Below are 27447 nucleotides of genomic sequence, written 5' to 3' on the forward strand. Positions count from 1 at the left end.
GTGCATAGCACCTGGATTTGATTTGAGTTGGGTATCAGCTCAGGAGGGAGGGCTTCCACTGGGGCCTGGCCCCACGGGAGGGAGCTGAGAGAAGCTGGACTCTGGCCTCTGGGCTCCCAGGAGGAGGGTTCGTTTCACTGAACCTAGGAGAGGCTGTAAGGTGGCTTTTCTACAGTGCTTTTCTAACACCTGAAGGTCCTGAAACCCCTTTCTTGGTTGTCCCCCCAGATTTTATGGAAAACATATTGTCTCATGGGAAAGGAGCAGCTTTCTTTCCCCACATTTCCCAGGGCATGCTGGGGCCCTACCAGCAGCTACATGTCAACATCACGGGCTGTGCAAACATGTGGGGCGAGTACTGGGACAACCTCATCTGCACGGTAAGGGCTTGCTGGTGGGGAATGGCCTGGGGTTCAGGGAACCTGACCCTGGCCCTTACCTGCAGCCTCTCCCTTCTCCAACACCTAGCCCCTAGCCCCTCAAATCTCACCGAGAAAAATGATGCCCATTGAGCTGGGGACGGGCATTCTCACATGCACCCACCACTGGTATTCAGGCAGGAAGCAACCTCATAAACAGCGGAATCTCCCACAGCTTTTCCTGTGAGATCCCGTGAGGCTGGGACCGCACTGAGGAAGACACAGGAATCAGAGAGGCTGCCTACTTGGGCCAGAACCCAGGACCTAGAGGTGGGAGGGACAGCAACATCCTCCCAGAGCCAAATCCTCGTCTAGCCCTCCGTGCTAGACGGTCCATCGGTCCATTCATTCACTCACTATTCAGCATGAATTGAGCACCTACTGTATATGGGTTGTTGTGTGGTCCACTCAGCTGTGAATGATACAGGGATGAATAAGATAACAGACGATACCAGCAAGGAGCTCCTAGTTTAACATGGAGGAAAACACACATATTATCCTGCACTATTTAGTTATGGCCCAGAAGATTTTTATGAACTATTCATAGTACATGTTTGCTTTATATTGTGTGTATTATGTATGAGAAAGCGTTGATCACCTTAATGTACAGAGAGTTATTAACTAACAATAAGGGGGGCAAAGCACCGAGGTGGACAGAGTTTGGGTAGGCAATTCAGGAATGACAGAATCAGGTGACCGATGAACATATATAAAATATGTCACCATCACTGGTAATTAAAGTCACACTGAAATACCAGGTTTGGTAAGAGTCACAAGGTTTAAAAGTTGGTGGTGGTGGTGCGGAGGAAAGGATGTTTTCATGTACTGTGGACGTCATGTACTGTGGGTGGGAAACGTGTCCCGCCCTGTGCGGGCCCTTTTGCCGTGTGCTGGGGGCACACATTTAAAGTTTTCCCAAGGGAAGAAGTGGATATGTGGACAAATAACTTCGTACAAATAGCTCCGTACCTTTTGTTCTCAGCCTTGTTTATAATAGGGGGTGGAGGGAGCAACCTGGCATCCATGTCCGTTGGTAGAAGATTTGATAAAAATACGGACTTCGTAGTTTGCACAGCCTTTTAAAGGACGCTGCAAACCTTCATTCATAAAAGTATCATACGTTGTGAAAAGAAAAGATGACCAAAACAAAAGCATGCCCCGTATGCTCCTCGTTTGTATCTGTTTTATGTACAGAAAAGAAGTCTGTCTAGACAGTTGTACAAGTAAATGTTGACAGTGAGTCATGCTGCAGGGTGTAGGATTCTGGGTGTTTATCACACTCTATGTTTTAATTAAAAGAAACATGTCTGTCTTTTTATTAGCAGAGAAATAATAAAGTTCGTTCTGCTTCTGTGACCCAAGGGGCCATAAGAGGCCATAGATGGCCGGGCTCGGAGATCCGTGCAGGTCTCGGGACAGGAGAGCTAAGGCGGAGGGAAGGGTAGGGAAGCCAGGGCTGGGAGGCCGGCGGCCCCTGCCTCTGGGGTATCTGGGGTGAGCCTCAGACTGTGCGGAGCGAGTCTGGGCTCAGCTGGGACCAAGCTGTGGAGAGCTTGGGCTGGCTGGAGAAGGAAAGGCCTTGCATAGAGGGAAGGAGCCACGGGAGTTGGTGGCAGCTGGTGACAAGAGTGACAAACGATTGGCGTGTTTGCAGGTGGGAGACCTGCCGCCATCAGTCATCCCGGTGCACATGGCAGTGGTGGGCTGTCCCATCAGCTCGGTGAGGACCAACTACACCGCTGACCAGTTCCAGAAGGAGCCTACCATCAGGTGCCCCACCCCCAGCCTCATCCTCTGCCCCCTGGAAACCCTCTGGCCGCCTTGTTGCTCTTCAACTGACCCAGAGCTACTTGGTGCCACCCAGCAAGAAAGCCCCAGGACAGGGTTACCCTGGAGGGGAGAGGTCTCAGGGGACATGGCTGCTACCTGCACATCTCAGAGGGCTTTTGGGGGACAGAAGGAGGAAGTAGTCAGTATGGCCGGAAGTCAGTGCCAGACCTGGGGCCCCTCACACCAACTGAGGTGGGATCTGTCGGTCGGTCAGTGTGATTGTAGGGTGGGGGAACGGGTGCTACCAGTGCAGTGAGCAGCCCTGGGCCACAGTTCACCAGGGAAGGCCGCCAAGCCCTGGGTCTTGGTGACTCCAGGATGAAGCTAGTCCACTGTGCGTCCTCTTCCCTGCCTGATTCCTAATCCCAGCCATTCTCTCTGAAGTAACCCTCCCTGCCTGTAAGGTGTGTGCTGGCTGTGGCTGAGCTGAGCCTGGTCTCCTGCCTCTAGGTTCAGCACCCAGATCTCTGGAGGAGATACAGTTACCCGGGTCCTTCGCCTGAATAACTCCAGCCCCTGTGGTGAGATACTCATGAGTTACATTGGGGCTCTCACGACAGTCTGTGCCGTGTGGTAGGCCAGGCTGGGAGGGAAGATGGGGCTGGGGGACCTGATGGCCCACGACCAGGACCCAGGAGTCCAGGTGGCCTGAGGGAGACCCAGAGGGCCAAGGTGGGGAATGACCAAGCCAGATGGGTGTTTTCAGAGACAGTCACTTACATCCTTGAGGTCAGGACTTGACCTTGCCCAACCCAGGGTCTCCCAGATGCCCTGCGCTTCTCAAGGACAGACACTTGCAGGGGACACCGTTTCTCGTTGCTTTGACCCGCGGTATCTGAGCTGCCTGCCAGGTGCTGTGCAAGTCGCTGGGGATACGGAGGGAACAGGACAGCTAGGTTTCTGCTGAGGGGTTTCTGTCCTGATGAGCGGGACAGACAGGACTGTGAGTTGTGAGCTGCTAGCGTGTTGAATGCATTCAGTGTAACTACAGGGGAGGCCAGAGTACTGGGGACAGTATCACAGGCTTCCCTGTGGGGGCGCTCAGGCTGAGTCCAGGAGCAAGGGTGAGCCACCTTGGCCCGGGGACGAAGTGTCTGGGCTATGGGAAGAGCTATGGCCAGTTCAGAACCGGTCGGAGCTTCCCTTGAGGGTCAAGGCTGGGCTACCCCAGACCAGCTGGATCTGGGGCTCTGGGGGCAGGGCCTGGCCACTGTGGTTTTAAGCTCTTCCGGTGATTTTAAGGAATGTACAGCTGGGCCAGAGAACGGCCACTCTGGGTGACCTTGCTGATTTTTGTCGGCTAGATCTGTGTAGTTAGTATTTATCACATGCTATGATTTGATGTCTTCATCAAGTTCTCCTGGCATTGCCAGTAGTTTTGCTTCATGTTTTCAGCTTTTCTGTTGTTCGGTGCATTTGAGAACCAAATCTTCCCAAATGATGCCTTTTATCACCCCGTAATGTTCCTCGTCATACCCGTCAGTGCTTCACCCCTGCTTGCCTTATATTAACGTTGCTACCCCAGGTCGCACATTGCCATCGGCCTGCTAGCTCTTTGCCCATCCCTCTGTTTTGACCCTTTATGACTGTGATGTGTGTTTCTTTGTGAACAACAGAGAGCCGAGCTTTTTAAAAACACAACCTGATCTTTTAAGAGGAAAAGTCAGTAAATCTATATGTTTCTTCCTTTTTGTCTTATAATGTACTTTACATTAATTTTTCTACTTTCTTCGTTTTGCTTTTCGTCACTTTTTTCTGTTTTCCCTTCGTTTAACTGGGAATTTCTCTTCTACTTCCATTTAGTGGTTACCTTCCCGGCCTCGGGGCTCATCATCACATGTACATTTCTCTGTCTTTACTTGAAAGTGAGATTGCCCCCTGAATTTCAGGGCATGGAGGTCATTGGTAGCCTTGGTGGGAGTGATTTGGTGGGTGTAAGAGGCAGGTGCCAGGTAATAAATAATCCTAAGAAATACAAGATCGGGAACGTTGGGCGTGTGTTCCTCAGGGCAGAGCCGATGAATCAGAAATTAACTGGGGAGTGGGAGAGAGCTGAGGAGGGGGAGGTGAAGACGGACAATTTGTCCTATGATCTTGCCATGAAAGAGAGAGAAGGTGGTCTTGGAAAGGTCGACAGGCAGAGGGAAGGTTGTTCAAGGTCGGGGGAACCTCACCTTGTTTAAGTGCTGTTGGGAAGCAGCTAGGAGAAGGGAGACTGGACATATCTGGTCCCTGCAGAGGGGGGCGGGAAAAAGATTGAAGGCAGGAGGGAGATGGGATCGGTGCAGACAGATGTGAGGGTGGGACTTCCAAGACTTCCTGCTTTGGAAACACAGGGAAGCTGTGACAGTCATGGTGCAGGTCGGCAGGGAGAACTGAGTATGAAACTCTCAGGGATGTTTCATACCTGAAGGTATGGACAGAGGAGGGACAGAAGGAGGGATGGACAGAGCAGGGGCACAGTTTATGTTAGGGGCAGATTTATGAGTGTGGCAAGTTGTTTGGAAAGTGGAGGACTTTATCCAGTGGGGTCCAGGGAGTCAATTCAATTCATCCAGGGTTAGGTTTTGCCAGGTGGGTAGAAGGATGGGGGCAAAGGGAGATTCGAGAATCCTGGCAAGACAAGTTGACATGGTGGCCCCCAAAGACTAGCCTGGCTGGGGAAGGAAGTGAAAGCAGACAGGGGCTGATGGAGGGGAAGAATGTAGGGGATACAGGAGTTGGAGGACCCAAAGAGGTGGGGAGGGCAACAAGTGCCTGGATTCATGCACTGGGACCGGAGGACTGGGGGTGATACAGCCCGATGGCATAAGCCATCGGATTTTTCTAAAAAACAAGAATTGCGTGGGAGTAGCATTAGAGAGGAAGTAAGGCCCCCATCCACACTAAGTAGGGGAGAACAGGCAGCCTCTGAGGGGCTGCATGAGGTGGGGGCGTTGGGAAGATCCATCTGCTCCTTCTTTATTCCTTGCCTCTCCCCCCACATCTGCCCCAGACATCCGCCTGGACTGGGAGACCTACGCCCCGGACGACAGGGAGGACCGGCTGCTGGAGCTGCTGGTGTTTTACGGGCCACCTTTCCCGCTGCAGGACCAAGCAGGAAATGACTTCCTGTGCTCTGAGGCCCCCGAGGACAGCAGCTCCTTCGGGCCCCCAAGTCTCTCTACGGAATTGGTGTCCAGCCACAAAGCTGTGAGAAGGGGGGCCCGGGTGGGCTGGCAGTCCAGGTGTGGCCAGTGGGCCTTGAGCCTGTGTGAGCCTCGGTGACATCTTGGTGACAGGTGGAGAGCAGCTCCAGTAGCACAAAGATCATCTCGGTCATCCTGCAGGGGCACGAGGGAGTGCCCTCTGACCACCTGTACCGCATCAGCCCCCAGCAGGTGGTGAGTAGGGCGGAGCTGGGAGCTGCCTCCCAGAGTCCCTACTGGCCAGGGCAGTGCTGAGGCTACTGTACCTGTGCCAGGTGGTCCCTGCAGGGGGCAGCAGCACCATCTCCATCTCCTTCACACCCATGGTCCTTGGTCCCGACATCCTGCACAAGGTGAAGTGTGTTGGCTATGCCCTGGGCTTCATGAGCTTGGACAACGAGGTGAGTCCTCCTGGCCTGGGGTGGGGCCACAGCCACTGCCTCTCTCCTGGGTAGCACACTGCCTGCCCATCCCAGAGACCGCCAGTAACCAGGCTTGGGCTCGGCAGGTGGAAAGGGAGCTTCCAGGGAGGAGGAGGCGCCTGCAGCACTTTGCTGTGGGACCCCTGAGGCTGGACCTGCATAGCTACGTGAGGACTGCACAGTGAGTTGGCTGGGCTTCCCGGCCTCCCTCCTCCAGCCCCCTGTGGGGAGCATCCTTACTGGGCACTAGCGGGGACCAGACAGGGTTTTGGGAGCAAGACGACAGGAATGGGAGAGAGGAGAAGCCAGGGAAAAGCTGGCAGGCCAGAGAAGCAGAGTGGGGGGAGCCAAGAGACCCTAGAGACCCAGCCTGGCCCCCTGATGGCTGTTGCTGGCAGGCTAAGTGTGGAGCTGGACTACGATGGCGGCATGGACTTCCGGCTCCAGGCCAGCGACCTCATCCCTGACCAGCCCTGTTCCGGGGTGAGTGTGCTATACCCCCGGGCCCCGCTAACGTACCTGGATCTCAGATGTCCCTACAGGCCCTTCTGGGGCACAGGTCTTATAGTCTGAGTCCCCTCCCCCAACACCCTCATCTCCAACCCAGAGCCACGGACTTGAGGAGAAGGGAGAGATGTACCTTCAGCCTCCCCAACCTGTGGCCACCCAGGTGCTGAGTGAGCTGGTGACGACCCACCACCTGAAGCTGACCAACACCACGGAAATGCCACACTACTTCCGGCTCCTGGTCTCCAGACCCTTCTCTGTTTCTCAAGCTGGAACTAGCCGCCGCCACAGAGTTCTTGGCCCTGGCCCGGAGCAGGAGTGTGAGGAGTTGGCAGCAGGGGGCAAGCAGCTGGTGCTCCACCCGCAGGAGAACATGCTGGTCAGTGGAGGGTTCTGCGGTCTTCACCCTGGATGGGCACACTCCCCCGGACCAGACATCTTGCTCCCCCACACACACGTGTGTGTAAGGACTACACACTTCATACCACCCTCATGGTGGTGTGTAAACACATATTTGTATCCAAACTGCACCTTTGACCCCCACCCCTATCCCCCATGCATTTACAGGCACTAAGGTGGAAACTTATTAGACACACCATTTCCAGCAAACACCAGCCCTCTGCACAGGTGGCTTACATAGGCAGATAGGATTGAACCTATCAGTGTGAACGCACACGAGTCCCGACACACCAGATCCCTCTCTTCTGCCAAAGTCCAAGTCAAGGCTGAGGCATTCCCTTAAGCACCTCCACTTTGCACACGGATGTGCCCTCACACAGGGTTTTGTGCCTGGCTCAGGTGAGTTCAAGGTTTGGTTGCCATCTTTCCATCAATGTAAGGCACTGCAGGTGCCAGCGTGACTTTCCCTCTTCTGATGGGGCCTCAGTGATACTGAGATCCTGGAATTGCAGAGTTATGGGAGGGGTGGTCCTGGGAATGCAGGGCCTCAGTGGGAACATGAATGTCTGCCACCTTTGGTCTCTGAGGCATCGGGAGTGAGGACAGGCCACAGGCCATGTGGGTAATAGGCCGTGTGCACCTCCATGTCTGTACTGGGGGCTGCTGGAAGTGTAGAGCGAGGCTGGTCCCCCACCCTCCTGACGCCCCGCCTGCTTCCAACGCTCCTCATTCCTCCCCTTTGAGGGGCTTTCCTCTCCTCTGTGCTGCTGATCCTGAGTTCTGCTGGGCACTCGCCTCCCTCTGCACACTACGGGGTCATCTCAGCCACTTCCAGAGCTTCGCTGAGAAGCCATATTCCCTCCAAATTGTACCCTTCAGTACAGGCATACTGAGGGCCTGGCATGAGCTCATGCCCGGGCCTCTGACTGCTGACCGAATTCTCGCCCAAATTCGAATTCCCCATCTCCCTCCCCACCCAGTCCTGCCCACTCCTTTTAGTGGTGGCATTTTATCTCAGCAAATACCACCCTTGGCCAGGCCAGACCTCTGGCACTCCTCACACTAGGCTCCTCTGACCAGCCAGCCACCAAGCTGTTTGCCTTCTCTTCGTCTCACACCCATTTTCTTGGTCTAGGGACAATGGATTGGCAACACATAAGGGGCCTTTAGATAGCTTATTAGTAATAAAAGTTCCCTAGCCCCACCTCCAGAGATAAGATCTGGGCTGAGGCCCAGGAATCTGGACATTTAACCAGTGCCTCAGTTGATGCGCATGAGCTCGTCCCTACAACTGTGTTAGGCAGCCCCACGTCCAAGCCCCGTCCTGTCGGGCCTAAGTCACACTTTGGACCCCTAACTGATGTCCTCATACTCACCTGTTCTCCCCCAGCCCACCTTCCCACAGCAGCCAGACTGACCTCTGAGGAAGGCGAAGCTGAAGCAGCTGTCTCCCTGCTTAAAGCCCGTCCTCACTGTCCTCAGGACCAAGACACAGGCCTCACCTGGGTCTATGGGCCTGCCCACAGCACTGTCGTGCTAGGGGACAAAGGGTGGTTGGCTTGTAGTCTCCCCCTCTAGCCCCTCAGCTCTTGAGGGCAGACACGGCACTGCCCTCAGGACCTGTGGGAGCTGGGCACAGAGCAGGGCACAGTGTTTGTGGAATGAAGAGCCTGACGGGCTCCCAGTGCTGGTGGGGGAGGCGCACTGTGCTGGGCTGTTTGCTGGGCAGGGCGGGTTCAGTCTGGGCACTGCAGGCTCTGCTGGCTCCAGGCTGAGCTGCGACCTTGTGGGGCCTGCTGGGGCCGTGGGGGGCAGGATGATGGAGCTCCAGTGGGGGAGCTGCCTCCGGCCTTTAGTGGCCTGAGGTGCTGACTCGTCCACGTCTGCTCAGGTGCACGTGTCCTTCTTGCTGTCCCTGGAGCTGCTCTCCTATCAGAGGCTCCCAGCTGATCAGATGCTGCCCGGAGTGGACATTCAGCAGAGCGCGAGTGGAGAGAGAGAGATGGTGTTTACCCAGAATCTGCTCCTGGAGTACCCCAACCGCACTACTCAGGTGAGTCCCAGGCCTGCTCCACACGCTGAGAGTGGTGCAACTGTTCTGGTGGGGTCAAAGGACAAACCCTGACAGGGCCCTTAGAATAAGAGGAGCCCCAGCTTTTGCCTTGAGGGCCCAGTCTGCCATAGAAGAGGCCTTGCCCAGGGAGAGCTGAGGGTCGATTATCCTTACTTGTCTTAGGAGCTCAGAGTAGGTGAGGGATTGTACAGTGGAAAATCTGGGAAGGTTTCCTGGAGAAGGTTGCATGTGAAGCCTCCTATTTAATCAGTTTAATGAAGAGAGAAGGCAAACTACATTGAAAATCAGGCCAAGGGAATGGCCTGAGGTGTGGGGACAGTGAGCAGCTTGGGTTGTGTGGGGCTTTGGGCACCAGGGAGAGCACCCGGGCCTAGTTCTGTGGACTATGGCAGATCACAGGGTTGTGGTGAGGAGCTGAGCCGGAGAAACCAAGGCAGGCAGGGGCCCAGCTGGAAGGTGCAGGTGAAGAATGGGAAGGAATGGCCTAGGGGTTGGATTCCAGAGGCCAAAAGATTTGGCACTGGAGCCAGGTGTGCCCTCCAGCTTAGTACTTGGGCAGCTGCTGGACCCATGGGCAGGGGAGGTTGCGTATGTGTATGGCAATGCCTGAGGGTGACGTGGGGGTGCGGGAGGGGTGCTGCTAGGAGCTAGGGCAGTCAGGGCACAGGTGGGGCCTGATGGCAACAGAAAAGGAGCCAGCCCGGTGGCTCAGGCGGTTGGAGCACTGTGCTCCTAACACCGAGGTTGCTGGTTCGATTCCCACATGGGCCAATGAGCTCTGCCCTCTACAGCTAAGATTGTGAACAACAGCTCTCCCTGGAGCTGGGCTGCCGTGAGCAGCCGGAGGTTGGCATGAGCTGCTGTGTGCTGCCATGAGTGGCTGGTGGCCAACATGAGTGGCCGGTGGCCATTGTGAGCTGCTGGCAGCTGGTGAGAGCTGCTGTGAGTGGCTGACCGACGACTGATGACCACTGCCTCAGCTGGGGGGAGCGCAAGGCTCAGAATACCACATGGGCCAGGGAGCTGTGTCCTACGCAACTAGACTGAGAAACAAGTGTGGGGGGGAGGCAGAAGAAAGGGGGGGCAAAGAGAAATGGTGAGATGGCCCAGAGCCCAAGAGGGGCTGGGCCTTGGGGCCCTTGTGGGAGGGGTAAGGCAGGAGGGCGCCCAACCAGGCAGCAGAAACCAGACCCTGACCAGGGCAGGGGTGGCAGGGGGAGCAGACGGCACCTTCCTGGCCCTTTGGCTGCTCAGAATCCCACCAGCAGCCTCTGGCTTTAGATGGCGGCACCCCTTCCACCCACCATGGTGCTGCCTGTGTGCTCCTCAGGGGTGTCAGTACTTGAGTCCGCAAGGCCCATGTGTCCCTGAGACCTTGGCTCAGAGCCCAGCAGGAGTGGGCAAGACCGCCTGGTCCCCACCAAATTAACGGCTCTGTCTCCCTAGGTGGTACCCCTGCGGGCCACTGTGGCCGTGCCCGAGCTGCAGCTCTCCACCAGCTGGGTGGACTTTGGAACCTGCTTTGTGAACCAGGGGCGGGTCCGGGAGGTCTACCTGATGAACCTGAGTGGCTGCCGGAGCTACTGGGCTGTGCTGATGGGTATGTCATGCGCTCCTGTCTGCCCACTGCTCCGCAGTGTGGCCGGGCTAGGACCCCCAGGAGGGGTCAGTGTTCCCTACCCATATAGGCTAGCTCCCAAGAGCCAGTGCCACCTGGGAATTCCTGCAGAGATGGCTAGCTCCCCAGTCCCAGGTGATCCGCAGGGTTGCCCATCAGAGGGGAGGGGACTTTCTGAGGCGGAGCTTGGAGCCACCTGCCCTCATGTGTGCTCCCTTCCCCTTGGTGCAGGCCAGCGGGAACTGGACAAGGACCCTGGGGCCTTCAGGGTCTCCCCAAGCAGTGGACTGCTGGAAGCACGACCAGTCAATGCGCCTCCACCCTTCATCATCCTGCAGGTTCTCTTCACTGCCAGGTACGGCCAGACCCTCTAAGCCTCCCCGTCACTGCCCGCGGGCCCAGGGCTCCTTCCTAATCTCAGCCCCCTGTGGCCCACAGGAGCAATGAGCTGTATGAGTCCACGCTGGTGGTGGAAGGTGTGCTCGGTGAGAAGGCCTGCACCCTGCAGCTCCGGGGCCAAGGCTCCTATGATGAGAGCTACGTGTCACCTACCAGCTCTGAGGCTCTGCCCTCAGACCCCCAGCTTTGGCAATAAACATGGTCCAGAGCTACAGAACAGGGGCGCACACTGGAGAACCTCTGGGAAGCTCCTCAAGTGGAGGGACCCCCTTCCATGGCAGTGGTCTCAGCCTAGGCCCCGCATTTACAGCCACAGAGCTAATATAAAGAATAGGTCTTATCACCGTGGAGACCATGGCGTTGAGAATCAGTAGTCAGATTGAGCAGAGGCAAGACCAGCATGGCGAGAACTGGCCTTTGGGATAAACCACAGCCACCAAGATAAGCTAACATACATTTACTGTCTACTGCACTCCATCTATGAGGCCTATTCCCCAGGAATTACACGGAAGCCTTGGTGGCCTGGGTGACCCAATAGCTCACTCACTCCTGTCCTGTATCATCAGTGTTCGTGTTCACATTTTCCAAATTAGCTCAAGTGCCTTGATTTGCCCATTGCTGCCACCAGCGCTGAATTTTCCCACACGGCGTCCTATCTATAGTGTTGCTTTCTGGCCTCCAGGGCAGGACTGTCTAGGCAGCGCCGCCGTCAGTTTCCAGGGTATTCAAAGACAGCAGCGGCTCCCATTCCGGTCCCGATGCACATGGATACCACCCCGTATGCCCTGTGGAAGCAACACTGTGTTGACTGGTGAGGGTACAAAGGGGAGAGGCCGCACCACCAAGCTCTCCCCAGACCAGGCTGAGCTGCGTGGACCAAGGCCTTCGTGGCAGAGGACGCAAATCCACGGCATGCAGTTGGGTCCCTGACTGCCCACCTAGGCGCACACACAGGGACAGATGCCTGTATAGGCCAGGGTCCCCTTCACGGCTGGCCCGCAGAGAAAAGGGAAGCCACAGCCCTGCATCCTCAGAATGTGTGTCCGTATGCACCCCCCACGACACCCCCGCAGGGAGCCAGCCTCACCTCTTCTTGCGGCGCTTCAGCTCATTGAGCAGTGTGATCACCTGTCGAGCCCCCGTGCAGCCCAGTGGGTGGCCCAAGGCCACAGCACCCCCCAAAGGGTTGACCTTCTCCGGGGGGAGTCCTAGCTTCTCCACACAGTAGACGGCCTGAAAGGAGGGAGAGCGTACAGCTACCCCCACCCCTGCCCCCGCACCACTGGCTCCAACGGGGCTGCCCAGGGCCCAGGCACTGGAGAGAACAAAGGCTTACCTGGCTTGCAAAGGCCTCATTGATCTCAAAGATGTCCACGTCACGTACTGTCAGCCCTGCAGGCAAGGGGGGAAGACCTACGCTGACCCAGTGGTCCCTTACCTTTGCCCTTTCCAGATGAATGAGTGGGTCCTGGTTGTGGGGTCAGGAAGGGCTTGGGGGTAGGGGGTGCTAGTCTGCTCCCCCTTCACTCTGCAGCAGACACAGGGCTACCCCCTTCGGGCAGTAGGATGAGAGGCAGAAGTAGGACCCAGGTGGGATCCAGATCTAGGGTGTGAAGGAGCCACCTTACCTGCTTTTTGCAAAGCTACAGGGATGGCATAGGCAGGTCCAATGCCCATGACGTCAGGCGGGACCCCAACCACTGCATAGGACCTCAGGACCCCAAGGATGGGAAGGCCCAACTCTTCTGCCTTGGACCTCCGGGCCAGCAGGATGGCAGCTGCCCCATCGCTCACCTGGCTAGAGTTTCCTGAAGGCAAATCGCAGGGGTAAGGAGGCCCCCCCATGTGCACCTGGCCTGGTGGCTCCAAGCTCCCAGAGAACGCTTAGCATGGACGTGGCCCCTTCCTTTCCCCCACCCCCAGCCCAGTCTCACCAGCGGTGGTAGAGCCGCCCTTCTTGAAGGAAGGCTTCAGTTTGGCCAGGCCCTCCATGGTGGTACTGGGGCGGATGCCCTCATCCTGGGCCACGGTGACCCTCCTCTCGGTGCCCTTATCATCGTGGACCGTGGTGGTCACAGGCACAATCTCAGCTTGGAAACAGCCCTTGCTCTGGGCTCTGGCTGCCCTGCCAGCACCATGGACAGCCAGGCTCAGGCTCCTGTGGGATTCCCTTCCTTTCTGGGGCCCCTCCGCTGCCTCCACCCCCTGCCAACTGGGGCAGACACGCCAGCTCAGACTGCTAAATACTGGGACACGCTCGCCTTGGAGCTCTGAGGGACTGGTGTGGGTTCCCCACCATTCCCACCTGGCCCGGGGCGTGGGAGGCCGAGGCCTCACGGGGCCTTCTCTGCCATCAGCCTCAGACCTTCAGATCCCAACCAATGCCAGCCTTGAAGGGAGGAGGAGGCATGCAGGTGGTGGCTCCCATTGGAGCCTGTCACCAGAGGGACTAAGCCTGCTTGGCTCTCTCTGCCAAACTGAGGATGGAGCCCCTGGGATATTTGTGCTGGGTTCTGCCAAGTTTTCTGTCTGATCCCAATGGCTCAATTGCATCTGTTCCCCACCCCAGTCTCTGCTAATTTAAAGTAACATACTAAACTCCTTGATGAACCTTAGTATTGAAACGGTGTAAAATCACAAAGCATTTTAAGGTGATCCTTGTAATAATCATATGCAAGACGTAAGTGCCTGGGGGCATTTCCATGGGACGAAACCACAGGTTTCACCAACTTCTCGATGGTTACTTGACCCCCCTGCCTCAGAGACGCCCACCTGGCTGGATACTATGTCCTTCCTTTGCTGTCCTCTCTCTGGGAAGCCGGGGCTTGCTTCAACCTGCCCCCGCCCAGAGGCCTGAGCCGTTGCCTCAGGACGCTACCCCAGACCATGGAGCGGTCCAGAAGCTGGGTGCCGGGGTCCCCAGCAATGCTGGCCCCAAACTCCAGGCTATCCAGAGGAGCCCCTGCCTACCCTGTCTAGTCACCAAACCACAGCGGTTACGGTACAGACGACTCCTGGCTCTCCTTACACCCCCCAGTGAGTAGATGGGGAACCCGAGGCCCACTAGGGAGAAGACACTCAGGGTAAACAGAGAGGAGTAGGACATGGAAGTGCTAACGAGGCACAGCGGCCCTGGCCCCTGTTCACCTCTCCGTCCTGGGAGGCCCGAGTCTTGGAAAGCTTTCACTGTCTAAGGACAGCTCATTGGTCAGCCTCACTCTCTGCCATTTAAACAGCCCACGCCAAACAGCACTCACTTTTGCTGGGAAGCCAGTGCAAAGGCATCCTGCTTCTCCCGCGAAATGCCAAACCGCTCAGCTACATTTTCCGAGGTTATCCTAGAAGATAAACAGCAAATTGTGGTGAGACCCGGCAGCCCGGGGACTGGCCAGTCGGTGAGCCATGCTACGGTGTGGGACCCAGGGCTGTAGGCAGGGGAGGCCAGGAAGGCCAGTCCATGCCACAGAGACAGTAGTGACGACTCAGGGCTGAGTGTAGGGGCGCAGACAGGGAGTCACACAGATCCTGAGAAGCTTGTACACCCAAGACCAGAAGAGAAGAGGGGCAGATGAGAGTATGAGTGGGGCACTAACGGGCCAGCTTCTCCTATGCCTCAGGAAAACTGCTTCAACGTGGGAGATGAGGACTTTCAAGTCCCCCCTGGGAAGCACACCTAGGCTTTCTGCTCACCATGGTTGGCACCTACCTTCATCTCAGGAACCCAGAGCCACCCGTAGGCCTTCCAGCCTGGGCTTCTGGCTTTATAGGCTACCCTGGGAGATATAGGCACTGGAAGTGGAGGCAGCCAGGGCACTGCCCCTCTCTGAACCTCAAGTGGAGCCAGGACTCCTTGCCCACGGACCCTGGGAGCTCCCTGACACGACAACAGAGCTCAGGTATTGTGCAAACACAATCCACTTTTGATGTTGCATCTCACAGGGCCGAAGTTCCCTCACCAGCATGTCAGGTAAGCAAAAGCTTCCCATGTCTTCAACTTGCTAGGCCTCCAAGACTTTGGGGTACAGCTGCTATCATCCCTGTGTAACTGAGACCCTCAGGGTGAGAGTGACAGGCTGAGCCATGTTTGGAAACCCAGAGGCACAGATAGGACCTGGGGGCCTCAGGAAAGGGAAGTCAGGGGCAGCAGCAAGTCCCATCTCCAGGGTCTCTGCAGAGCAGTCCATGCCCAAAAGCAGGAAGCCTGGGTTGGCACCACTCGTCACAAGATGGTCCAAGTTCCCGTGCCCCTGCTCCAGGCCAGGCAGAGAGCTGAGGGGGCACAGGCACACAGCTACAGGTGGACACTCACCCCATAGGAATCAGGCAATCTCTGGCCTTCTCCTTCTCCACCAAGCGCGAAGTAATGTTTCCAGGGTTCCCTCTGTCTCCCAGGGACATGGACTCCACCCTGAGAAGGAGGCAATCACTAGCAAGACTCCCCCAAGGATAGCTGTGTATCTGGCAAGTGCTGGTTAATAGCCAGGGAACCCAGGGCAGGGCACTGGCCAGCAGGGCAGAGCTGGGGGTGCAGGCTGCTGAGCCCTGCCTCTACCTCCACCCCCATCCACAGTCCCGGGCAGGGCCATGCTTCTGGAAGGTAAGCTGCTGCTGCAGCCCATCAGCCTGGTGTCAGCCACAGAGGGGAAAACACCTCCAACAAGCCCGGCCCTGCCCTCAGGGACCACAAATTCAGAGGAGAGAAAAGGTAAGTATTTTAAAAGCTGCAGATCAAAGAGCAATGTGACCTGCAAGACAAGGAGATGCTAGGAGCTGCAGGAAGGCAGATCTCAGTTAAGTGTGGTCAAAAAGGGCTTTGAGGAGCTAGGGGAACAAAAAGCCTCAAGGGATGATAATACATAAACTCCACCCAAATATTTTTCATGTGTCCAGTGCTATTTTAAAAACTTTTCAGGTATTAGAGTGCTTCAAAGTGTCAGTCACATGATGTATGCCCTAGAGTGCTGGCTGTTATCACACAATTTAATCTTACCAACTTCGACAGGGCCACAGTAGTAATCACCATTTTATAGATGAGGACACTGAGGCCCAGAGAGGATGAGTAACTTGTCTATGGTCACTCAGCTGGGATCCAAATTTAGGTAGTCTGGCCCCAGAGCCTCCTCCCAACTAGCATGCCCGGGGCTACTCTTCATGATCAAAGCCTACAGGGGACAGTCAGCCCGTGATGTGGGCGACAGTCCTGGCCCAGGCCCTTAATACCCTAGTAACATGGTCTTTAACCTGCTTTGGGACCTCGGATGCCCTCTAAGAAACTCTGAAGGCCCCCAGCCTTCTCCTCCAGTTACCCATACTCCTCCCTCCCCCACTGAGCTAGAGGAACATGAGAGATGGATCAGAGGGCAGACTGGGCAGTAGCCCTTGGCCAGCCAAAGTCCCTGCAATGTGGGCTTTGGCTCTATTACAGCAGCAGACACAGGGCATTACAACCCAGTGCCAGTCAGCACCGCCCTGAGGCAGCCCAGCAATGTTTCTAGTCTAGAAACGCTAGCAAGAGGAACCGAAGGGCAGAGGGAGAAAACCCTGGAGCTGCTCGCCTCCCAGGACCTACCAAAGCCCTCGCTTGGCCTGCCCTCTCAGCACCAGATGCCCACCCAAGCCTGGGCCACAATGGCCTTACCCTCTCTGGAGGTACTGCCCAATACAACTTGTGCAGCTCCGTATGCTGCAGCCAGAGATGGAGCTTGCAGCTGACAGTGACCAAACCACCACAACTCTGACCGTGCCCCTCAGAACTCAGCAGGCAGCCAGAAGTTTCCACCTTGGACCAGGGCAGGGGTCCAAAGAATAAACTAGTTATATAGCAGGCAGCTGTCCTTGGCTTTAGGGAACCAAAACTGCTACAGCAGCAGCCAGCATGCATCAACTCGGGCCACAGAACGAAACCCACGAGCTATATTTTTCCCTAATACTTGGCCACATTTTCCAGCCTATCAGATTTCCAAGAAAGAAAGCTTTTAAAAGCCAACTTCCTCTCCCCATTAGTGCTGAGAGGTGTGAGCAATTCCTGAGCAGCCAGAGCTGGGGGCTACTAAGCTGAATTTGTAGGAACTCTCCCACCTTCTCCTAGTCAGCTGCCTAAAGGGGCTAATCCTAAAGGGGATAATCCTGAAATCATGGCCTCTGAGAACTCAGGAGGTCAGTATTAGTTTTATTGTTACAAGCTGGTTAATAAGCTCTGGCAGAAAGAAATTCTTACCCACAAGCCATGCCAATGTCATAACACCCATTTCTGATGCCACCTGCAACAAAAGCATTTCATAAACATCCTTCAGCAGAGTCTGTCTGTTCTGGAAATGGGGGAGCCTCTTCCCCACCTGGTCTCTAAGTGGGACTCAGCCCCAGCGTCACAGATGTAAGACCCAGGGAGTGTCCAGAAAAGGCTGGGGGTAGCCTTGTTTCTATGGTTAGAGTCCTTTCAGAAATCCCTATTGCTTGCCCAGTAGATAGCAACTTTGCTGAGACAAACTCATGGAGCCAGGACTAAAGCCAGGCTGTAGCAATGGGCACCCCCCCAGTCACAACTTACCAGCTATGTTGGCCACTGCCTGGAGCCCTGAAGAACACTGTCTATTGACAGCGGACAAAGGTACAGTCTCTGGGATGTCACTGCAATAGAAGGTGAAACCATAGAGTTAGCCCCTCTCCCCTACCAGGCTCTCCCATCTCACAGAAAGCAGGCTGTGTGTGTTCCTGGCCAATATGACTGCTCCACCAGCCGGGTACAAAGACCAGGGGAACAAACCCAATAGCCCTGCCCCCACTCCAGGCCAGATACATACTGGGCAGACCCCATCTCTACAGACACTTGCTCCCCAGGGCCCCAGAAGCACATGCCCTCCCATCCTGTGGTTCTCCTCGACCAGGACCAGCCACAGCGATCCTCTACTCTCCCTCTAAGATTCAGAAATGAAAACTCTACATCTCTGTTTACCCCAAAGAACAGAGAAGAGGACCTAGTGCTGGGGCAGAACCAGAGGAAAGAAATGTCTAAAGGATGGGGCCAGAAACATCTCTACTCTTCAGCCTTACTAATAACCATATGGCTAACCTTTTCTCTTCCCCTTGTCTCTGGAAAACTTGCTCCCTGGTCAAAGAACCTGATGTATACCAGGTGTTCTATCATCCCTTGTTCTGGTGGGTTCCCCCAGGCTCTCACCCTGGGCCCTGACCTGGAAGGGTGAGGCTGCCCCTTTTGATGTAACCGGCCTGGGCCAAGGGTACAAAGCCCTGGGGAAATCACAGACCCTCACCAAACCCATGGACTCAAGCTCAGGGAGTCAAAGAACTCGGGCGATTCTGGTGTGCAGCCAGGGTTGGGAACACCTTAGCTAGTGCCCAGGCCAGGCTCTGCTGAGACCTTCTCAGGTGGATAGTGTCCTAGGCCCGCGCAGCCTATTTAACCCTCCCCAGGTCCCCTAACTCCTCACTGCCTAGTTACCACCTCTTCACCCAACCCAGCAAGTGATCACTAAACACTTACTCAGTACAAGACACCTCCTGAGGGATGCTGACATGATACAGTGCCCTAGGGGACACCCAATCAACACACAAGAAGTAACTAGCAGGGACGGAAATAACAAAGTAAGATGGCAGAGCACATCACAAGGAAGCACATATGGGAGAGGCAGGGGCACTCATTTTAAGCCTGGGAGCTCGGGGAACTCGGGCCAAAATGGTGAACCCGTGTTTGGGCAAGGTTTAGCGAGGGCAGAGAGAAGAGGTAGGGACAACACTCCACGGGGACACAATGACTAGCGTAGAGAATAGAGGGCTGAAAAAGGAAGAGTCAAGGCGAGGAAGCAGCTGGGAGGTAAGGCTGGAAGGTAAGTCTGGAGCCAGATCCTGGGAGTCCTTGGACTCCAGGCTGAGCAGTCTGAACCTCTCCGAGTCCCTAGAGGTTTTGTCGCTTTTCCTGTTCCTTCACTACCTAATGTTCCCATTATTCTCTATGCAGCTGGGAGTACACAGAACTAAATGGTTCTTACATCGACACATGAGACTAGTTTAAACACTCCTCCTCTGCCTTAGGACAGCAAGCGGTGAAGGGCACGTTTCACCGGGGCCGCCCTCAGGGTTCTGCCCTGTCCCCAAGTCTCTGCCGATGGGATATGCCTGGAGGCCCCAGCTTATTCAACTGGCACAAAAAGCTCACTGTCACCCTTCAGTGTTCCTACCTGGTTATTTACCTGGCAAAAGAGGACAGAGTCCATCCAGTATTTACAAAAGGCCAGCAACAAGCTGACTTGGCTAAAAGTCAGGTCACAGAGATCTTTTGCTCTAGTCCCAAAGACTGTTTGTCCTGGCTCAGTGCCAGGTAACACATGTTCCCTTCAAATTAGGGGAAAGGTAGGGTTCACAAGCGTGGGTGCCCAGGACCCTGGCTGCCTCTAGGTCTGGTGTCCAACCTGATCCTCCCCCATCAACAGGTTGAGGCCTGAGCCCACCCAACAGTCAAAATGGCCAACCCAGAGCTAGAACTGTTCAAGTTTACCTCAAAAACTGGGCGATTCGGGCCATCACCGCCCCGGCCCCTGGCTGAAGCACATTTCCTGTGGACAACAAAACTTAATTCAGTGCCCGGTGGTGGTCTGGGCACTAAGGTACAGCTGTGAATAGCAGAGAGGGGACATTCCAGATCTTTCTTCAGAAACGAGCCCTCAGCAGGCTCACTTGATTCTCTGGAAGTTCAAGGTCTGGAGCAGCTATTCAGCAGTTTGTCCTGGTCGTACACTAGACCCAGCCCTTGAGGGTCCCAAGCTCCGTTGCTCATGCACCCTGCCTTTCCAAATCAACACACACTGGGCAGGCCGCCCACCTCTAAAGGTAACATGGAAAGGAAGAAACAACGCAATGCAAAGTTTGAAGTCTCATGAACTGGTTCTGTCGGTTACGGAGATGAGTATCTGAAAATGTACACCTCCACGAGTGGCCTCTGCCAATCTCGGCTTCACTCCTGGGTGGAACTGATTTCCCCACCTAGAGGTGGCACCTACCGTATTTGATGACTCTTGCCACATTATGGTATTTTGTTTTGAGGCTAGAGGACTGGGAGTGGGGAAAAAGGGTAGGACTGAAGGTCAAGAGGCCTGGATTCAGGCCAGAAGTTGTGCCAATTCCCCAGGCCTCAGTTTTGCCATGTGTAAGTGAGGGGTTTGGACTAGATGATGTTTGATGTTCCCTCCGTTCTGTCGTGGCAGCGACGGGATGTCAGGACAGGAAGAGAACCCTACAGTCTCCTGTGTGCGAGGGTGTCCTCAAACCCCTGTGCCGAGTACCCTGGCCTTAGAATGTCTGTCACTCGAGAGCTCTGCTTTCTCCCCTGACATGCAGACCGTGCTTGGAGGGGCACGGAAAGTGGCAGGCCCGGGGCGGGGGCGGAATCAAATTCGGCTGCGTGTGACGTTCCCCTCCGTGAAAACACCTGGAAAGTCCCTGGAGGACAGGCAGGTATTTGAGGAGAGTTTTAGCGGGATAGGACGGCGAAGAGGACCACGCGTGGGGCCTGGGTAGCGAGCTCACCCACGCAGATGTCTCCCAGCTGGCTCGGGCTCAGCTTGACGTCCTGGAGAACTGCCGTCAAGACGGCCGAGAGAAGCTCGTCGGGGGTGGTGTCCTGCAGGGGGGAGTGCGGCCGCAGTGACCCCAGAACCCCTGCTCCTCGCCCCCACGGCCACCCCACGGAGACCACGGCTCGGGGACGGAGCCGCTTCTGGCGCCGAGGGGGATCGCACAGGGGGGCCATCTCACACCCGGCGACGGACCCCGCGGCCTCACCTTGAAGCCGCCGCGGCCCCCTCGGCCAATGGCCGTGCGCCGCCCGTGCACCACGACCACGTCGTCCGCCGACTCCCGCGCAGCGCCACCCCAGCACGGCGCGGCCTGCAGCTTCGGCTGCGGGCCCGAATCAGGCCGACGGTTCAGGTGGCCCAGCACCACCTCCAGCCTCCGCATCGCGCAGCTGGACCCCGTACGCCTCCACCCGGCCGGGAGCAAAGCGCTAGAGCCCACAGACCGCCGACCGCGCGGGCGCGGAACCACACCGGGGCCCCCGAGGCCTAGCCACCGCCCACAGCTCTGCGGGACCGACGCAAAGTCCCGCCCACCTGCCCCCGAAGCCAACCAGAAGGCGAGTCTGCCTGATGTCCCGCCCCCGCCGCACACCAAACCGTCCAGAGCCGGGCTCGCGGTCGTCGCCGAGAGTCTTTCCGATCGGAGTCCCGCCTGCCGCCGCCCGCGGCTGCCGAGCAGGAAGTGGACCTTCCTGAAGCCCCGCCCGGGAACGCAGACGGGAAACCTTTCCACTGGCAGCCCCGCCTGCTGCCAAACCAGAGGCGGTGCTCCTGGAGTCCCCTTGGTACCTTAAAGCAAACTCCGCTACCGCCTCCAACCCTGCCCACTGGCCGCCGCCAAACAGAAGGCGGGCCGCCGGGAGCACGGCCCACCGCTCCTTGCTTGGGAAGGAGAAGGCCCGGACTCTAACCCCTTTTCCTCTTCCTAGTCTTCTCCGCTGTCCCCTGGGTCCCAGCATCCAAAGTGGGAGACCTAAATAATTCCGAGACGCCCCAGAGTCCTACTTCGACATGCTTAGGCTGTCCTGGGAAGTCTCGAGAAGACTGAAGGTATTTGGGATGCTGAGGCGGCAGGAGAATGGATTATAGAAAGGTGCCGAGAGGTGACAAGCTTCTTATCTGGAGAGAGCATCATATCATATACTTCTTACCAATTTTACAGTCATTTTAGATGATTTGATTAGGACCCACTTCCACCACTAGGCTGGGGTTTGCACCAAGGCAGGAAAGGCCCCTGTGTCGTGGGAGCCTGCAACATGCTTGACAGTGGGTGATCAATAAATACCTACTGAATGAATGAATGAATGAATGAATGAATGAAGCAGAGCTCAGCACTGTTTCCCCCCTCAACCCCTAGAGAGCAAGGCCAGGTTCCTCCCAGTGGCAGGTTCCTCCTAGACCCCGGAGAGTAGCATTGCGTTTCCCCCAGACAGCGAAGGCCAGGGTGCCCTGCTACTCCCAACCCTGGAGGGTAGGCGTGCCCTCTACCCTTCAAGAGCAGGACGGTTGCAGGCTTCAGACTCCAGAGGCAGTGTGCCCTTTCCCACCTCGACCTCTGAGTGCACAGCCGGGGGCTCCCCGTCCTCCTAGAGGTAGGATTGTGTGCTCCCAAGAGATCGGAGGTGAGGGTGGGCTGGGGGCAGGACCGATGCCTTCCTCCTTGTCCCCTCCCCGCCGCCTTCGAGGGCAGAACCGCATGAACTCCTCAGATCCCCAGTAGAAAGATGTGACTCCACCAACCGAATCCCAGAGAGCAAAGCCCCTGTTTCCTATAATCCCCAAAGGAGGACATGGAGGGGTCGGCGTCCCCCCCGCTGCACCAGACCCTCGAGCACAGGTCGGTGGACCTCCTCAGACCTCAGAAGGCTGGTATCCAGTTCCCACGTCCCACATTCCGGGTGGCCGGAGCGCAGGGGTATGGCACCCCCCCCTCCGCATCTCTGTGGGTGCTCCAGATTGAAGGGCAGGGCGGCACTTCTCGGAAAGAGAAACCCGCGGGGCGGGGCCGACGGGAAGGAGGAAGCACGGCCCGGCGACGCGACCCGACAGCGCGGAAGCTCCAGGGCGGCCCGCCATGGCTGCAGGAGTCCCCGGCGCAGGCTCGGCGACCCCGGTCCCCTCCATGTCCTCCCTGCCCTTGGCTGCCCTCAACGTGCGAGTACGGCGCCGCCTGTCGCTGTTCCTGAACGTGCGCACGCAGGTTGCGGCCGACTGGACCGCACTGGCCGAGGAGATGGACTTCGAGTACTTGGAGATCCGGCAGCTGGAGACGCACTCCGATCCCATGGGCAGGCTGCTGGACGCCTGGCAGGGACGCCCCGGCGCCTCGGTGGGCCGCCTGCTGGAGCTGTTAGCTAAACTGGGCCGCGACGACGTGCTGCTGGAACTGGGGCCCAGCATCGGTGAGGACGCCCCGTTTCCGGTCTCCTACCCGGGGTGGGGGGATGCGGGCGCTGACCTTCACCGGCCTCAGAGGTCCTCGTTTCCTGGGGGAATTGGGGGCAAGAAGTTGGCAGCCTGCAGAGCCTGCAGAACTGGCATGTGGGGCCAGTTCCCTCTTTCAATACCTGGGGACGGTAGGGACTGGAGAAAGGAGGTGAAAGCCAGGACAGGCAGAGAACGGAGGGAAGCAGCATAGGCAAAGGCTTTCATGTAGGGCTAGGAGCCAGAATTGGGGTTTTCTGTGGGGCAGTCTGGGTTGCTTCAGGTAGAGCCACAGGGCAGGTGAGGGACTGAAAGCTGACAACTTGGAAACCTCAGATCCCTGGGAAATGCGCCCCTTCCTGTCACTCGCTGACACTCACCTAAGGTACGTGGATAGGCATAGGGACAATGGCCCACAGACAGGCGCATCTTGCTTGGTTGGAGCCTCTGCCCTCACTCTGCACATAACCACTGCATCTCCTGAGACCTTCTTGCATATCCAGTACCCTGTTTACATCAGCTATGGATTCTAAAAGAAGCAGACCTGGTGTTCTATTCTCAGGAGGCCTGGGAAGTTGGGGGCTAGGGGGAGGCGCAGGGCAAAAGGACAGAAAGATACAGCCTGACTGTGATGACTTCCCAGATGGCCAGAACACTATTGATATCACTTTGGGATGGTCAAGATGCAGGTAGGAGCCCCTTTGCAGAGCGATCAAACTGTGGGTGGCACCGATGGGCTGGAGAAGCCCTGGAAAACACCATGACCATGGAGCTGGGACAGGGGCTGGACCCTCACTGTGGGGAGAGATGTGGGGCAACCCTGGGAGCCTGCCACACTCTCTTTCCCACAGAGGAGGACTGCCAAAAGTATATTCTGAAGCAGCAGCAGGAGGAGTCTGAGAAGCCCTTACAGGTGGCCGCTGTAGACAGCAGCGTCCCACGGACAGCAGAAATGGCGGGTATTACCACACTTGATGACCCCCTGGGTAAGTTCCTAATACTGCTCCCCTGGGCCAGAGGTGTTTAGAGCATGGATATTGAAAATAGATGGACTGTAGTAGCTTGGGCAAGTCACTTAATCTCTCTGAATCTGTTTCCTCCTCTAAGAAATGGGAATAATAATAGGCCTACCTCTGGGTGGGCACGAGACTCTCATGAAATGATGTGTCTGTCTCATGGTTAACCCAGGGCTTGACTCAGGGCTGGGAGTGGTGGGAGGTGCTCATCCTTCCTCTCCTGGGAAGAGCACTTTCTCTGAGTCGTGTCATCTCAGGGGTGGTTTAGGGTCCAGGACCAGGGTTGCCTAGGCTGGGGGCTCCTGGCTGGGCTTCTACCCAGCCTTCCTGCACAGCTCTGACTGTCACCCTTGTGCTCCACACCCAGGGCAAATGCCTGAGCGATTTGATGCTTTTATCTGCTACTGCTCCAGCGACATCCAGTTTGTGCAGGAGATGATCCAGCAGCTGGAACAGACAAACTATCGGCTGAAGTTGTGTGTGTCCGACCGCGATGTCCTGCCTGGCACCTGTGTCTGGTCTATCGCCAGTGAGCTCATTGAGAAGAGGTTGGCTAGGCGGCCAGGGGGCGCGTGGGTGGGTACATAAAACCCTGCCCAGGGATCCAGATGCTGGGATTCTCCCAGTGGGGCCCTGTCTAGTCTGGGCACAGTGGCTCCTCCCTGGGCTGTCCCTTGGGAGTGTGCTAACCTGGGTCGCCACAGAGCCTGCACCCTGCCCACTCTTCCGTAGGTGCCGCCGGATGGTGGTGGTTGTCTCAGATGATTACTTGCAAAGCAAGGAATGTGACTTCCAGACTAAGTTTGCGCTCAGCCTCTCTCCAGGTGAGCTCAGTTCTGCCCTTGCCACAGAAGAGGGGGTGGTCGGGGCCTTAGGATGCCAGCCGTCCCTCACCAAGCGCCATGGATGTAACACTGGGAGCTCCTGCAGGTCTCCGCACACCTGAGAGTGTGTGCACGAGTGCCTTTTCTTGTGCGTGAATGTGTGCCGAGGTGCTTAGTTGGGGGAGGGCCGTTGTTAACCCTTGGGCTGGGGGCTGGTCCCACCCTACTGTGGGGTGAAGGCCTGGTGCCAGCTCCAAAGCGCTTGGCTTGCAGGTGCCCATCAGAAGCGACTGATTCCTGTCAAGTACAAGGCCATGAAGAAAGAGTTCCCCAGCATTCTGCGGTTCATCACTGTCTGCGACTACACCAACCCGTGCACCAAATCCTGGTTCTGGACTCGCCTTGCCAGAGCCTTGTCCCTGCCCTGAAGACGGCCCTGGGACCCCAGGGTGTGCATGGCTGTCCGCTGGTACGTGTCCTTCCGGCCCAGCCTCCCCGTGGTTGTAGGGGGACTGTGTTCCACTTGCCTCTCAATTCTTGGAGATACCAACTCCACAGGGCCACCTGCAGCCGTGGTACAGACCTGGACGTCACATCTCACATCCTGCATGGACTCAGTGGCTGTAAGTGTGCCCACTTGCTGGGTCCTCAGCCAGGACACTGCAAAGCAGAGGCAGCTGGGACTAACAAGGGGACCAGGGGAGGCAGCTCTGACCTGTCCACACACCTTAGACCTCAGCTTTTCCACTAGAGAACTGAGTGGGGTGGGAGAACAGGCAGTAGCTATGTTTGAATCACTGTAGGAAATGGTGAAGCATTGTTCTGACTCTCTCGGGGAGACAGATCTTGGCTGAGAAAGAAGTGGTCCATACGTTGGCAACAGCTGGGACCACTGCACTGCCAGGGCAGCTGCTTCCACAATGGTGCCTACTTGTTGCCCACTTCCCATTCCACTTCCTCCTGCTCCATGGGGTAGATGCCGGCCCAACCCAGGGCGATCCCAACTAATTCCCCAATGGGTTCACCTCTCATCTGCCTCTTCGATTCCTCCCAGCCTCTGCCCACCTTCAGTGTGACAAGTCCCTTGAGTAGCTGGGGCTGCTTTTCACATCCACCCATCAAGATGACTGTGGTCATACTCTCAGCTCTACCTGGCACGGGATAGGATCCATCAAGTTCAGATTCTGAGGTTGGGTCACCATGGTGGTGTAAGCAGGAAACATTCCTCCCTGGGCCACCTACACAGAGCTTTCCCATCAACCTTCTGTAAATTGATTGCCTTACAAAGTTGTTTGCTGGGACCAGTTTACAGCAGGTGACCACACAAGAGCCTCCTGCCCCAAACCTTGTGGGTACAGGCACATACAAACACAGACACACACACACACTCACACACACCTTCATGCACACATTTCCTGGGTACAGCTCCCAGGTATGGCTGGGTGAGATAGTCCTACCATTGAAGAGGCCGAACCTGGACAAAGATGGGACCCTCTTCTATTCCTTTGCTCTTTCTTCCCACTTCACTGAAACCAGACTCAAGAAAGGACCAAATATGCCAGCATTTACACCTTCAGTGAAACACAGAGAAAGAAAGAGGGCTGCTTGCACGAACATGGCAAGTCAGCTCCCGCACAGCTGTTTTTCCCTCCCTGGGGAATTTGTACCTTAGTTAACTTCAAGCTCTCCTTTGGGGAGAAAATATCATGGTCTCAGGTCTCTGTCCCACGGTAGAACCTAGGACCCTAAATCTAATAAAAAATGGGTGCCTTCTTTGCTCCACCTCTAGCCAGGGCTGGAGCAACGAACCTTTCCTCAGGGTCTGAGGAGGGACTGGAGGCCCCCCTGCATGACTGTAGTGAAGCACTTAGTTACCATGCACCTATCTCCACTTTGATATTGGGGAGTATTTTACAACAATTTCAACAAAGTCTCTCACACCTATTTTGTATGCATTGTGAGAATTTCAAAGAGCTGAGAAGTGCCTGTATTTGTCATTTCTCCTTCTGTGTCCTGGTTTTATAATAAAGAGTTTTCTACTTTGGGAACAGCAGGTTTCATTTGTGTCTGGAAGGAGTTTAGAAGCAATAACGGGATAAGGCGCTCCTGGGTCAGAAAAAGTGGCTCACTGGGTAGGTTCCGGTGGGTTTGACAGGGCTTCCTGAAGGCTGGATCCCCTCCTCACCAGGGCTGCGGGCAGAACCTGGAATGGCAGCCTCAGCTTCAGACGCTGTGGAGACTGCTTGCCTCCACCAAGTTGGTCTTCCCTTGGGCTGTGCCATGCTCCTGGGTCCTGGCCTGGCCACTGGGCAGGGGCTGCTTTTCTAGGCTCCGAGGAGAGTCTGGAAGAACCCGGTCCAGCCCCAGATCTATTTGCACGTCAATGGGAGGTTTTGACCTCCAAGCTCATTGGTTGTGAGGACTGGCCTTGACTATAATGGAGTTGTGGTACAGGGGCTGACGCTGCAGAGCAGGATCTGCCTCAGCAGGGCTCTGGTGCCTGCCCAATCCACCTGTGTCATCTTTGGAGGTGGCTGGGGTGATGCTCCAGCTCGTTTCAAAGCTGGCCGCTGGGGGTGCCAGCCCCAGGGCCACCTGGGAGGGGACCTGCTGCAGGTCAAGTTTAGCCACAGGCCAGTGCCCCACCGGGGGCCACCTGGCAGGAGCCACAAAGATATCCCCAGATGGTCTCCTTCCATGCTGTGCCATGACTGGAAGTGCCTTGAGAGGCCAAGCT

At 56.4% G+C, this 27447-nt stretch overlaps 3 protein-coding genes across 6 annotated transcripts in view; 2 read left to right on the top strand and 1 right to left on the bottom strand.

Annotated features, from left to right (window-relative positions):
- The window catches only part of DLEC1 (DLEC1 cilia and flagella associated protein), a gene marked incomplete at its 5' end in the record, with an annotated part of 51635 nt that extends 40566 nt beyond the window's left edge, over positions 1-11069 (top strand). The window contains 13 exons of the mRNA XM_081072278.1: positions 229-380; positions 2074-2189; positions 2700-2770; positions 5245-5441; positions 5531-5632; positions 5713-5838; positions 5946-6040; positions 6258-6342; positions 6530-6745; positions 8657-8818; positions 10286-10439; positions 10689-10812; positions 10896-11069. Of these exons, the coding sequence (XP_080928404.1) occupies positions 229-380; positions 2074-2189; positions 2700-2770; positions 5245-5441; positions 5531-5632; positions 5713-5838; positions 5946-6040; positions 6258-6342; positions 6530-6745; positions 8657-8818; positions 10286-10439; positions 10689-10812; positions 10896-11052 (1757 nt within the window). The 3' untranslated portion in view covers positions 11053-11069. The remainder of the gene's footprint in view (positions 1-228; positions 381-2073; positions 2190-2699; positions 2771-5244; positions 5442-5530; positions 5633-5712; positions 5839-5945; positions 6041-6257; positions 6343-6529; positions 6746-8656; positions 8819-10285; positions 10440-10688; positions 10813-10895) is intronic.
- Positions 11070-11298: 229 nt separating this feature from the next.
- Positions 11299-22409, bottom strand: ACAA1 (acetyl-CoA acyltransferase 1). 2 transcript variants are annotated; one of them, XM_081072268.1, is made up of 12 exons: positions 20652-22409; positions 20397-20490; positions 19369-19426; positions 17404-17483; positions 17074-17116; positions 15166-15264; positions 14114-14194; positions 12791-12981; positions 12485-12664; positions 12193-12248; positions 11944-12089; positions 11299-11641 (listed from the first exon to the last, which is right to left on the bottom strand). In XM_081072268.1, exons 1-12 carry the CDS (start codon positions 20826-20828, stop codon positions 11566-11568), a joined length of 1281 nt encoding a protein of 426 aa, XP_080928394.1. In that variant the 5' UTR covers positions 20829-22409; the 3' UTR covers positions 11299-11565. The 2 variants fall into 2 exon arrangements, with proteins under 2 accessions (XP_080928394.1, XP_080928395.1); XM_081072269.1 differs by lacking the exon at positions 17074-17116 and having other exon boundaries at positions 20652-22219.
- On the top strand, positions 22401-26757 carry MYD88 (MYD88 innate immune signal transduction adaptor). 3 transcript variants are annotated; one of them, XM_081072272.1, is made up of 6 exons: positions 22401-22848; positions 23722-23856; positions 24254-24434; positions 24619-24710; positions 24984-25179; positions 25269-26757. In XM_081072272.1, the coding sequence occupies exons 1-5, from the start codon at positions 22521-22523 to the stop codon at positions 25136-25138; spliced, it is 891 nt and encodes a 296-aa protein (XP_080928398.1). In that variant the 5' UTR covers positions 22401-22520; the 3' UTR covers positions 25139-25179; positions 25269-26757. The 3 variants fall into 3 exon arrangements, with proteins under 3 accessions (XP_080928398.1, XP_080928397.1, XP_080928399.1); XM_081072271.1 differs by having other exon boundaries at positions 24984-26756; XM_081072273.1 differs by having other exon boundaries at positions 24254-24415; positions 24984-26756.
- The last annotated feature ends 690 nt before the right edge of the window (positions 26758-27447 follow it).

The sequence above is a fragment of the Rhinolophus hipposideros genome, assembly GCF_964194185.1.
Source record: "Rhinolophus hipposideros genome assembly, chromosome: 14".
NCBI lineage: Eukaryota > Metazoa > Chordata > Mammalia > Chiroptera > Rhinolophidae > Rhinolophus > Rhinolophus hipposideros.

Coding starts and splice junctions, on each gene's coding strand:
- MYD88 (XM_081072272.1), top strand. CDS start 22,521: ATGGCTGCAGGAGTCCCCGGCGCAGGCTCGGCGACCCCGGTCCCCTCC. Junction 22,849..23,721: donor GGAACTGGGGCCCAGCATCG/GTGAGGACGCCC, acceptor TCTTTCCCACAG/AGGAGGACTGCCAAAAGTAT. Junction 24,435..24,618: donor AGTGAGCTCATTGAGAAGAG/GTTGGCTAGGCG, acceptor ACTCTTCCGTAG/GTGCCGCCGGATGGTGGTGG.
- ACAA1 (XM_081072268.1), bottom strand. CDS start 20,828: ATGCGGAGGCTGGAGGTGGTGCTGGGCCACCTGAACCGTCGGCCTGAT. Junction 17,117..17,403: donor GGCAGTGGCCAACATAGCTG/GTAAGTTGTGAC, acceptor CTTTTGTTGCAG/GTGGCATCAGAAATGGGTGT. Junction 12,090..12,192: donor ATGAGGCCTTTGCAAGCCAG/GTAAGCCTTTGT, acceptor CCCTCCTTTCAG/GCCGTCTACTGTGTGGAGAA.